At 42.5% G+C, this 12,250-nt stretch overlaps 1 protein-coding gene across 1 annotated transcript in view; it reads left to right on the top strand.

Annotated features, from left to right (window-relative positions):
* LOC105805533 (chromosome unknown open reading frame, human C12orf54) overlaps positions 1-9,868 on the top strand; it is a 21,283-nt gene extending 11,415 nt beyond the window's left edge. Inside the window, exons 5-9 of the mRNA XM_012638441.1 lie at positions 2,966-2,998; positions 5,036-5,060; positions 6,983-7,031; positions 8,211-8,392; positions 9,537-9,868. Coding sequence (XP_012493895.1) covers positions 2,966-2,998; positions 5,036-5,060; positions 6,983-7,031; positions 8,211-8,352 — 249 coding nt within the window. The 3' untranslated portion in view covers positions 8,353-8,392; positions 9,537-9,868. The remainder of the gene's footprint in view (positions 1-2,965; positions 2,999-5,035; positions 5,061-6,982; positions 7,032-8,210; positions 8,393-9,536) is intronic.
* The last annotated feature ends 2,382 nt before the right edge of the window (positions 9,869-12,250 follow it).

The following is a 12,250-nucleotide window of genomic DNA, read 5'->3' as shown; positions in this document are numbered from 1 at the left end:
GAAACACGGACTTCGGTGGGGGGGGGAACCAAGGGCAACACACGTAACCTAAACGTATGTACACCCATAATTTGCTGAAATAAAAAAAAAAAAATTAAATTAGTCAATCTGAAGAGTAAAGGTGTTTAGTTTTATCCATTTGAATGCCAAATTGAATCCATAAAAAGTGATTTTTTTGGTATAATTGATAATGAGATATTGTTTCTGAAAGTAACACGCCAAGTGGCCCCATTGCTTTCAGAGGTCTTGCTTAGAACATGGTTGGGATCCTGTCATTAGCAGAGAGGATGATTATTTTCTTCCATGGCCAATGGGCTATGCCTAGGAGGGTGTCTATATCAAGACATTTGAAGACATAGAAATTGAATTTCATCATTCAGATAGAATTTCAATAGCTGGGACACCATTCTGCTTTGCATGATTTATAGTGGGAGATTGCTTTGTTACTAGTGTATTTCTACCTGTTCTGATTTTCTTTAGGGTATTTCAATAAAGATTTGAAAAGAACACAATAGCCAGATTCTCTGTGTGACACCAGAGGTTACCAACAAAAATTTCTAAATGTTTCAAAATCTCTTACATATTCCCAAATCTATTGACAATTATTTGAACGAGAATAATGGCTCACAGTAGAAAAGTGAGCCTGGAGCTTTCCTGTTCTTTAATTAGATTTGAGAGCCTCAGACCTATTATATGTTGAAGAGTTCTAAAGTGTGAGAAGAAAGCAAAGAACATTAGTCTGTACTTTGGAAGTAAGGAATTATCTTTCTGTAATCAGAAAAAATACTATATTTTGATTCCACTTGAAGGGAGCTATACCTCAGGAATCAGACTAAGTTATTTACTCTAATTTGGTTTAAAGAGATCCAGTCCAAAAAAAAAAAAGACTTCCTTGTGAAAGATAGTTTATTCTATAATGAATAAAATGTTAAATCCTATCAAGAAAGTGTTTGGGAATTTGAAAACTATGAATTCAGAATGAGAAATAGGCTCATTAGGCCAGTTGCGGTGGCTCACGCCTATAATCCTGGCGCTCTGGGAGGCCAAGGCAGGTAGATCGCTTGAGCTCAGGAGTTCAAGACCAGCCTGAGCAAAAGTGAGACCGCCTGAGCAAGAGCGAGACCCCGTCTCTACTAAAAAAAAAAAAAAAAAAAAATAGAAATAAATTAGCTGGACAACTAAAAATATATAGAAAAAATTTGCCAGGCATGGTGGTGCATGCCTGTAGTCCCAGCTACTTGGGAGGCTGAGGCAGTAGGATCACTTGAGCCCAGGAGTTTGAGGTTGCTGTGAGTTAGCCTGATGCCATGGCACTCTAGCCCGGGCAACAAAGTGAGACTCTGTCTCAAAAAAAAGAAAAAAAGAAAATAAATAGGCTCATTAGGCAATCATCAGGAATCTGTTACCTTCAATCTTCTAACAGAAGCAATATCATGAGCAGTATAAATCAGAATCTACATTATTAAGCCCTGCTTTTTAAAACAGACTTAAACTGATCTGTGAGTAGCTTCTAATTCTATAAAAGCCGATGTTTTTTCACTTTGGCAAAATGTCCTTGGTTTCCCAGCCATCTGAAAATGGCAATCAATATGGCCAGTTCTCAAACACGAAAATGTCAGGTTTCACTTCATATTTGAATGGTGTATGAGTGCAGAGGCTAGTTACGCCCATAAGATAGCCACAGCAAACTGTTGTGAACTTTCATAGAACACAGACATCTATTTGGAGTTTCTAAGAGGCCTTCCCACAAATATCAGCTACTTCAACATCCCAATCTTGACATTCTAGTTGCATGTACATTTAAACTCTTGGGTAGAGATAAGAATTAAAGGATAATTCATCAGTTTTTAATATTAGTTTTCCATGTGGAACCGAGTAGGAAAAGACTGTTAATTAAATCAATGGCTATGGCTTTTTGATTAAAAATGAGTGAAATTCTCCAGAGCCTCTCCTATCAGCCCCCACTGTACAATATTGTATGAAATGAGTAATATGACCAACTTTCTTTATTCTCTGTGATTTTCAATCACAAAGTTTAAGTTTTACATAAGGAAATAATCTTAATTACAATGCTGCACATTAGCATAACTATTTCCTGTTCTCGTGATTATTGTATTAACTAAAGAGCGAGTTGCTTGTATAAGGGTTAGAAGACCATCCTGTCGAGAACCAGTAAATAATTGGATACCGATAATATAACAAACAGTGAATATGATATAACAAAAAGTGAACAAATGGTGCTGAGATGCAATAAATTGATAATTGGCACATTCTAACCCTTTTACTATTTATCTTACATATGCACCCTTATACACAAATTGAAACTCTTGAATATCTACAAAAACTACATTTACACCAAACAAGATACAGCTGTCTTAAAGTTCTCATACTTTCTCCTAAATGAAGCAACCCAAAGTTCCAATAGTCATCGTATCTATCCATGGCTGGGTAATAAAGTAGGTATATATTTAGTTTTATAAGAAACTGCCAGAACTTTTTCCAAGTGATCATATGATTTTACACTCCCTCCAACAATGTATAAGAGTTTCAGCTGTTCTGTGTTATCCCCACCAACATTTGGTGTTGTCTTCCAATGTATTATAACCTAAATCCAAGTATGTGTTGAGTTTAATACCTATACTTAACTTCAGAACAAGGACTCATTAAACAGAAATGAAAGTAACAGTGGGTTTCATTACACACTCCATACACAGCCCAGTCCTCTTTAAACACCTTACTATATTTCCCCAGTTTACCATACAGAGAAATGACAGCCCAGAGATACATGTAGAGTGGAAGTCAATGAGGATTTGTTGCTGAAACTAGAAAGCCACAGCCTCTTGGTATTCATGCTCTGTAGCCTAAAGCCCCAGAGATTATGTAACTTCATTTTATATATTAAATCCCTTTGTAATAAAGTGACAGTCTGTAATATTAATTTTTCTATATTTCTGTCTTCTGTCAGGTACTGACAGCTTTTAAGGATATACAAAAGGAGGTGAGATTAAATTCTGATTCTCTGAATTTCCTGACCTCGTCACCTGCCCTTGATCTCATTTTTTCCTTACCCTATTGAGATGCAGACTCTGACCAAGATTTCAGCTTCATTTAATTATCTAGTAATTTCTCCCTTTAAAGAGGAGTAACTTATCAGTTCAGGCAACTAAGGCAAGAAGATGCCTAACAAATCCCTTGAGGAATGCGATAATATAGAAAAAATTCTATCTACCAGAACAAGAATACTGTATGTAGTTGGTTGTATGACATGCTGATGAGTGGCTGAGTTGGGGGTAATCCCCCAGTGACATGGTAAATTGCCTTATTAGGTTGTTATTAACTGCAGGGAAGTGCAAATTAGAGACTAGGGCTGAGTTTCTTGGGTAAATAGAAACAAATTCTCTTTTTCTCCTCTTCCTCTGTGCAGCTTTCGGTCTTTTTTCTAAACACTGATCAAATACTTAAACAATGTAGTCAAGCATGCACCATATTATCCTGTCTTAGACACTGAGTTTTATATTATATTAGCCTGCTCAAGGTGCTGATATGTCTTGGTCCTACCAAGCCCACTGTCACATCTTATTTTTTTTCCTCTTTGTTAGAGTGGAGAGCAACAGACACTATCTACACAATTACTTATTAACAGACTATTTATACAAGCCATAAACATAAGAAAACACATAACTTGGGACAAATACAAATATTCTAAAACCAGGACAAACAGGAAAATTCTGTACAGATTTCTTAACTTTTGCTCCTCTGAATAAAGATATTTATAATTTCATTAAAATTAGAATCTAAATATAATATGAACCTCCTGTGGTATTATAACTAGCAGCTCTCTTCCTGGTTGGGGAGGAATGATGGACAAAGGGATTGTTCAGCATTGAAAATAAACTTCCTCCATTTCCATATCTGGATCACTTTCGGTAGAACTGAGCCCCTTTCTTTGGTCCAAGAAGCCATGTCACTGTATCCTGTTGCTGTGTTTGGGACTTACTCTAGTGAAAATTACGGGTGCCTTTGCCTCCGCCTGGCTGTGAGTAAAAGGGGACACGAGACAGAGATCAGACACTTGATATTTTCACCCAAGTTTTGCCTCTGGGGTCAGGTGCCTTGATCCTACCCAGAACTTTAGTCCCCCAGGCTACTGGGAGGAGGAGACTTATCCATAGTGAGACATGTATGTTGAATTCCATCCTCTCAGGGGCTATACATGAAGTTAACAGTCTGTCTGACGCTCCCCTCTGGTACTGCTTCATGTAGTCAATCAGACAAAATCCCTACCCTCACAGATCCCCCAGGCTGGTGCAAGCAAAACAAATACTTTAGGCACAAACATATATGGGAAATTTTGTACTTAAATACTGAGGTTCTTACCTCAGTAAAAAAGAATAAAGCTAAGCAAGAGACAGCAGGGAAAGGCAGAGTTAGAATGTGCTTTCTTCCTGATTAGGCAAACATAAGACCCAGCACTAGAGCATTCTGTTGCAGAAAAACCATCTAGTTCACTCGTGTGAGCTCAGGGGGCCCAAAGTGTATCATTGGCAGCTATCACTCTGGGTGAGTAAGATGGATTTTTTTAAAAGGTCCTTTGCAAGCACTTAAAGGTTCAGTACAGAGAACCACTGGAGACTCAATGAGGAGGGTAATAGGGCCCAGAAAACGCAGAAAGTCCAGAAAGAATAAAACAAGTGAGGTCATGGTATGAGTAGTTATGATTAAAAGTAATGAATAGTGTATCTCCTACCCCTAAAGAAGCCACAGCTTGCTTCTATTTATTTATTCATTTATTATTCAAAAAATATTTCTGGAGAATATGCTGTACACAGGGCATTATCTTAAGTGGTTGGTGTTAAAGATACAAAGACAATACAAATTCTGCTTTCAGGAAGCTTAGAATTTATTTCCATTTCCAAGAAGTCCAAATTTCCCAAATAGACATCCCTACATTTGACCAAGTCTATAGCTATTACACCGGAGGTCCAGAGGAAGCCAGCCCCCTTAGTCTCTAACTCTTTGAAATCTTATTTTTCAGCTGCAGGAAGATGCTCGGATTCGAGGTAAAAGAGCAGTATTCCAAGGTTTGGATAAGGAAACAGGGAGGGTATTTGGTAGGGAATAAGGAGGAGTTCATCCCAAAGTCTCATCTCAAGATCTTCCATTTGGCTTAGAGCTGAAGTCCAGGTACCTTTTTCCTTCCCCCTCCAACCAAGCTGGGAATTGGCTTTCCTTAAAGCCTCTATGAGCACTGCTAGTCTCTCCTCTGTCCAGCCTAGTTACCTTGTGTCTTAGTTTATGTGGGCTGCTATAACAGAATATCATAGATTGTGTGGCTTATAAACAGCAGAAATTTATTTTCTAGAGGCTGGCATGTCCAAGAACAAGGTGCCAGCAGATTTGGCGTTTGGTGAGGGCCTCTTTCTGGATCACAAACAGCCATCTTTTTGCTGTGTCCTTATGTGGTGGAAGAAGCAAGGGAGTTCTCTGGGTTCTCTTTTTGTAAGGGCACTAATATCATTCATGAGGGCTATGCTCTCATGACCTAATCATCTCCCAAAGGCCCCACATCTTAATATCATTGCCTTGGGGATTAGGTTTCAATATATGAGTTCGGAGGGGATGCAAGCTTTCAGTCTATAGCACCCAGAAAGGGATGGAAGAATCCCTTTCTCCCTTGGAATATCTGTTGAGGGCCTGAGGACACTCTCAGCCCTCAGTCAGACATGGCTCTCATCGGCAGAGGAGAGACAGCAAGCACAGAGAGGAGCAGCTTCTGGGGCTGACATGAGGATGGAATAGCAGGGAGGTCAGAGCGGAGTGATTATTCAGTGTGGTTGAGTTAACAGTTCTCAAATGCGTAGATGCAAATTCCAGTGTTTCAGGAAAATACTCAAAATACCCAGGCGGCCAGAGTTCCAGCATAAAAGCTGTATTTAAGGCTCCTTCCTTCACTTATCCAAGGAAAAACTTACAAATTAGGGCTTTTCAAACTTTTGCATATTTACAAAGCACCTGGGTCCCTTGTTAAAAAGCAGGTTCTTATTCAGTAGGCCTAGCGGGGGGACTTTCATACCCCATGGAAGAGGGGAGGAGACTTCAGCTGTGGGAACAAGAGGCAGGGAGGGCAGGAAATCTAAAGGAGAGTCTGACTGCTCCTGGGGTCTCTCTGGTATTGACCACTCTCTGCTTTTCTAACCCCTCCACAAAACAGTGTTCTTAAGAGTACAAATCTTCTTGGGAATTTTTAAATACAGACAGTCCAGAGAAGCCCTCCTCTGATCTTTCTCCAATCCTGGTTAGTCACCTCCACTGCAGAATAAGGAACTAAGGTCTGGCAGAATCCACTGTGAGATCCAAAGAATTATGAGATACTTTATGTGGATGTTGACCCCTAATGGTCAAAAGTTCAAACAGGGCCAAGTGTATCTCTGCTTGGAGGAATGCTCTCCTTTATCCAAGGAAGCCTGATTTCCAAAGAGGTCACTGCAGGATCCTGGGAATAACCACTTGATTACCCAGCCTGTAAAAATGTGGATTTAAGATCTAACTACTGCTGCTGTTTTTCTGCTACCTGAAAGATTGGGGGGCGAGGGGCACACAGAGAGTGAAATTCAGGGTAAAATGAAAATTCAAGTCTCCTTGTATCCATCGTCCATACAAAAAAGGGAGCTAAGAAGTGAGAAACCAGAGACTTGTTCTGGTGGCAGTGCCCTGCAACTGAAGTATTTGGCTAACTCCTAAATTTCCAGCACTGGTTTAACAGAGCTCCAGTGGCCATGATTCACTATGCTTCACAGGTGGCCAGATGTCTGGTGCCACATTCTGCAACTGCCTCTCTGACAGGCCTGTTAGCTCCTCAGTGTCCCCATAAATCTTGCCCCTCCCACTTTGACTGGCTATACTCCAAACTGGGGATGTGAGCTCGGCAATTGGAGACATTTCCAGATCCCCATAAGATAATGACCCCTTCCTGTGTCCATAGGGATGAGCAATTGCTCCACGACGCCCATGTCATCTGCACCCAGGACTGGGTAAGTGGCCCTATTCTGATAGTCCCCAAGGGAGATGGTATCCACCCGGATATGGGTGTGGTGGCCAGGTTATAGCTATCTCTGAGCCTTGAGCCTTCAGGATCCTGTACTTCCAATAGGTGTCTCTTTTAAAGGGACAAGAGGTGGCCCCCGCACCATCTCTACTGATGGTGAACTACAGACCAGGGCTTCCTCCTCCATCCTCAGCCCCATCAGAAATCCCTGGAATCTCAGGGCCAGTCCTGAACCTCACAGTAATGGACTTTGGGAAACTCTCTTAGTTCAGTTGAGGGAATAAGGGAACATAGAAAGAATGGCAGATAGGAAAGGAAAGCCATGAAGAAGAGGTAAAGAATAAGGGACTTAGAAAGTTATAAAGAAAATTAACAAATTTTGGGAGACCACTGTCCTAACATTGGGAGATGATGATTTCTTTTCCATAAGAACAAGATAAGGAGAAAAAAAATCAGGCTACCACACCAAAGATTTAATTTAGACATTGGGAATGACTTTCCAACAGCAACAACTGAGAAGGAGAGGACTGGGTATCAAGAAAGATGGTGGCACCATGTTCTTTGGAGGGCTTTAAAAATAAACACTTTTTTAAAAAATCAGTTTGACATGTTTCAGATATGGTCCTGCCTGCACCAGGAAATGGAGAAGCTGAACTCCTTAGATCCCTATTTGAACAGAATTTGTCTTACATCTTAGAGAGCCGGCTCTTATGAAATAAAACCATTCTTTTTAAAGAAATAGATCATTATGCTTCAACTTGCTCAGTGCTGAAACCATGGAAGGGGTAACTGAAAGGTGACCTCATATTTACATAAATTATAAATGTAATTATTGTAAACCTTTACATATGAAGAGCGCTTTTGATTGGTAAAAACCCTTTTGTATCTATGATCTTCCTTAATTTTAAGAGTCCTCTGAGGCAAGCAGCAGGAATTCTCCTGATGAAAACAGGCTCCGATAGGTTATGACACTTCATCTCCCAAAGCCCAGCAAGAGCTTTTTCCTGTAGGCCACACAGGGAGTTGCAACCTCCAGAGCCAGTGACGCCCATTCCTGGTGGAGTGTGATAACAAAATCTCTAAAGACTGCGGTGGCCAGGGAGGGAACCCAAAGGGTAAGATCTCTTTCCCTCATACGTCCACAACCTCCTCTTATTTGGTACAGAAGCATTAGGCCTCCAGATTTCTGGATGATCCCAAAGTTGAGAAGATCACAGTTCAGCACTGGAGACCAGCCATCAGGAGCCCGTGCCCACAACCTGAAGACACAGCTCTCTGGTCAATCAGCTTACTACCCTGGACCCTAACTCTATAATCAAGGAAGAAGGACTCCTCTGCTTTTGCCAGGTATTTCACCCAGGTGGCCTTTCCCCCAAGCTCCTGCCTATCTGCTGTAGTCAGAACCCAAGCCTTATAGGTCCTCATCCCAACGTGGGAGAGCAGCAACCCACCAAGCAGGTGTGGTCCAGTGCAAGGGGCAATGGGGTGAGAGGGTGGACAGGTGAGGGAAGGGCTAGGCCCAGGTTCTGTTGGTCTCTGCAATCAAGACAAAGAGCCAAACAGAGTGCATCAGGTGTAGATAGTTCTGTACAGGAAGATGTTCAGGAATCAGGGACAGACAACAGTGGGATAGAGAGATGGAAAGGTGGAAAGTTTAAAAACACATTAATAATTGTGAGGTCCATAATTCCTTTCTGGAAACTTACATTATTTTGCAGGCTTACTTCAGAATCAAGAGTCAAACATAGTACATCCTTTATAGATTCCTTTGCCAGGGTTTTTTTAAATAAACTACTTGAGTGTGCTGCCCTCAGAGTCACTCCTTTAGGCCATTTCCTCAACCCTTTCATTCTCCTACTCCTCAGGCTCATCTGACACCTAAACCCACATAGAGAAGACTGGCTTAAACACTCACACTGTCACATAGACTGTATTAGCCACACCCTAGTCACACACATCTCTAGGGTTCATTGGGAATTCCTTTTAAGACAGAGTCTGAGTTATAGGCAATGGAGAAAATTGGTTTCATCTGCCATTGTCTAAGTTCAGTGACTCCATGTATTTTCTTGAATAGTCCCCTTTCAAATATTTTATCCTGTTTCCCCCACAAATCATCAAAATACACAAAATATTCTGATACTTTAGCGTTAAGATTACATCTTTCTAAAGGAATGTATATATTCATAAAAGCTCTGTCATCACTCAAAACCCAGTTTTGGTTCAGATATTAAGGCAGGAAGCTTACTTCCTCTAGTATAGCATAAACAGAAAGTATCAGATAGTAAAGATCCCGAAATGGAAACTACATAGAATATGGCCTACAACCAATGGATCTCCACCCTTGGTTCCTGTTGGATGTCTTGGGATGGGGGCATAAGGTCACCACCATGAGGACTACTTTTACTTTCAGAGTCACCTGCCTAGTAAACTATCTAGCAGGGAGGAGAATAAATTTATTTTCTTCCCATCCATGTGACTGTGACATCTAGAGCATAGCTTCAGTAGCTTGAAAAAGAGAAGATATAGACAGACATCATCACTGATCCCAAAAGAGAGAGTGGTGTCCATGGGTGGAGATGCCAGGGTCAACGGCTGCAACTGGGAATTTGGAAATCAAGTGAGACCCAAGCACATCTCAACTGACAAGCAAAGAAACCAACAAACAAACAACTGATGGAATAAATGTGATGTAAGAGACATTTGCCCTCTTGGTTCTTCCTGGGTTGCAGAATGTAGTGATAGAATTTCCAAGTATGGTGTTGCATTTGGTTCAGAGAACAGCACAATAGACTGGGAGAAGACATGCATTATTAAGTCATAAACCCACTCTGACTTTATCTAAGTTATTCTTTGTGGGCCTCAGTTCCCTCTCCTGTAAAATAAATAGGCAGGAGGAGCCAAGATGGTGGATGAGAAAAGCCGCCAGAGTATCTCTGCAAAAAAGAAAGATTTTAGAAGAAAGTGAGAAAAAATAAACTAGCAGAAAAGCATAGATCGGGTGAGGGTCAGAAGGAAGGATGCCTGAAACTATAGGAGACTCCACGGGAAGGCATTGCGGAGGAGAACTGGAAGGAGAAAAGTCCCTGAGAGGCTCAGAGACCAGCGACAAGGGTAGGTGGAGCAGATAACTTTCCCCTCCCTTGCTTCTCAGACTGTTGATGGGCTTCTGAGCAGTTGGAGAGACCTGCCAACACCAGCCCAGAGACAGCTGCCACCAGTGAGCAGTGAGCCTCTTGCAGATTCAGCGCCAGGCTCCCAGCTCCCTCGGGGCACCTCCCCGCACACAGACCCGAGCCTATCAGCAGACGCCATATCACTCCATTCTCTTCTTCCCCTTCCCTACCCGTGGGTGCCCAGAGAGACAATTTAGCCATCACACGGAGGCATTTCCGAGGAATGGGACCTTTTCTTTTGGGGCCCTACAGCAGACTGAGGGGTACTCAGACTGCGAGCTCCCTACTGCCAGCCCTCCCAAGTGCTGCTTGCCTGGTGACTCCAGGAGAGGGGGACAAATCCTGAGGTGGAGTGAAATAGATCCAGCTTGGTCACCCTGTAGGTGATTCAAAACCAGCACCCCTCCCCCTGGCAGGGTCAGGGATTGATCTCCAGGGCCCAGGGGACGGGCCTGCAGACCAGACCCCATACACCGAGGTCACGATCGTACTGCCCCTGGGCACAAAAGGGAGATCTGTGAAAGAGTCTACTGAGGAGTGTGTGCCTTTAGGGGCAGATCAGCGTGCCTGAGCGACAACCCTCCTCCCAAAAGAGGGCTGTGCAACCAGCTCAGGCTGTGATCCTGAGTAGGGAAACTCCCGGCCCAGATCACAGCCAGGGGAGATCCACTGGCCTGAGGTACTGTTTGCTGGCAGAGGCCTGGGAGAGGACACAGAGTGGGAGAGGGTGGAGGGGAGCAAGACATGCTCAAGAGTGCGGGTTCGGACAGCCCCACCCCCCCCAAGCCCAGACTTTTCAGCTGAGTGGAGCCATTTCAGCCCCTCTCGGCAGCTTTGCACAGAAACAAAGAACAGACCTTTGACCACTGCTAACAGCAGTTGTGGAAACTGAGGGCAGTCTTACCCAACCCAGACCCGCCCAGACTCACTCCTGGACCTCCCCCACTGAGGTGGAGAATAAGGACACACTTGGAAGTCCCAGGGCCCCACCCACCTCCCGAGGCACAGGAGGGCCTCTCCAGAGGAACAAGAGCTGGCTACAGACCCAAAAACAGCACTGAGGCTCGCTCCTCCCAGCAAGTGCCTCCTACTGACAGGGAGGTCATTCTGCACACCCTTTTACTGCATCTACTGATTCATCATAAAGGGTGTGGTCGAATCTCACCCACAAACACCACCTACTGGCTCATGAGACTAAACAGGGAGTGTCATGATCCAAACGAAAATCTAAAGGCAAGAAGGAACAACTTATCCAGATGGGAAGGAACCAGTGAAAGACTCTGGAAGTATGAAGACTCAAACGGAAAGCACACTCCCAAAGAGGAACAACAACTCCCTAGCAATTGACATTAACCAAACTCAGAACACTAAAATGACAGAAGAAGAATTTCAAACATGGATTGTAAGAAAGCTAAATGATATGCAAGAAAAAATGGATAACCAACACAAAGAAAAAATCCAGGACTTGGAAGAAAAATTCACTAAAGAAATTGAAATATTAAAGAAAAATCAAACCGATCTCCTGGAAATGAAGGACTTATTCAGGGAACTACAAAACACAGTGGGAAGCCTCAAGAACAGGGTAGATCAAACAGAAGAAAGAATCTCAGACATTGAAGACAACTCCTTCCAATTAAATAAGTCAGTCACAGAGATTGAGCAAAAAATTAAGAGAAAAGAAATAAGCCTACAAGAAATGTGGGATTATGTGATAAAACCGAACCTGAGGGTGATAGGGATTCTGGAAGGTGAAGAAGAAAACATGCAAGGACTGGGTAAGCTATTTGAAGAATTAATAGAGGAGAATTTCCCAGGCCTTGCTAAAAATAGATATACAGGTACAAGAAGCTCAACGGACCCCAGGGACATTCAATGCAAATAGGAAGACACCATGTCATGCAGTCATCAGATTGACCCAAATAGCCACTAAAGAGGCCCTTCTATGAGCTGTAAGGCAAAAGAAACTAGTAACATACAAAGGAAAGCCCATCAGAATAACTCCAGACTTCTCAACTGAAACCCTACAAGCAAG

Source organism: Propithecus coquereli, unplaced genomic scaffold, assembly GCF_000956105.1.
Source record: "Propithecus coquereli isolate 6110/MARCELLA unplaced genomic scaffold, Pcoq_1.0 Scaffold13, whole genome shotgun sequence".
In the NCBI taxonomy this organism is placed as follows: domain Eukaryota; kingdom Metazoa; phylum Chordata; class Mammalia; order Primates; family Indriidae; genus Propithecus; species Propithecus coquereli.
The sequence above is the reverse complement of the archived record's forward strand: the minus strand, read 5'-3'. Positions and strand labels throughout refer to the sequence as shown.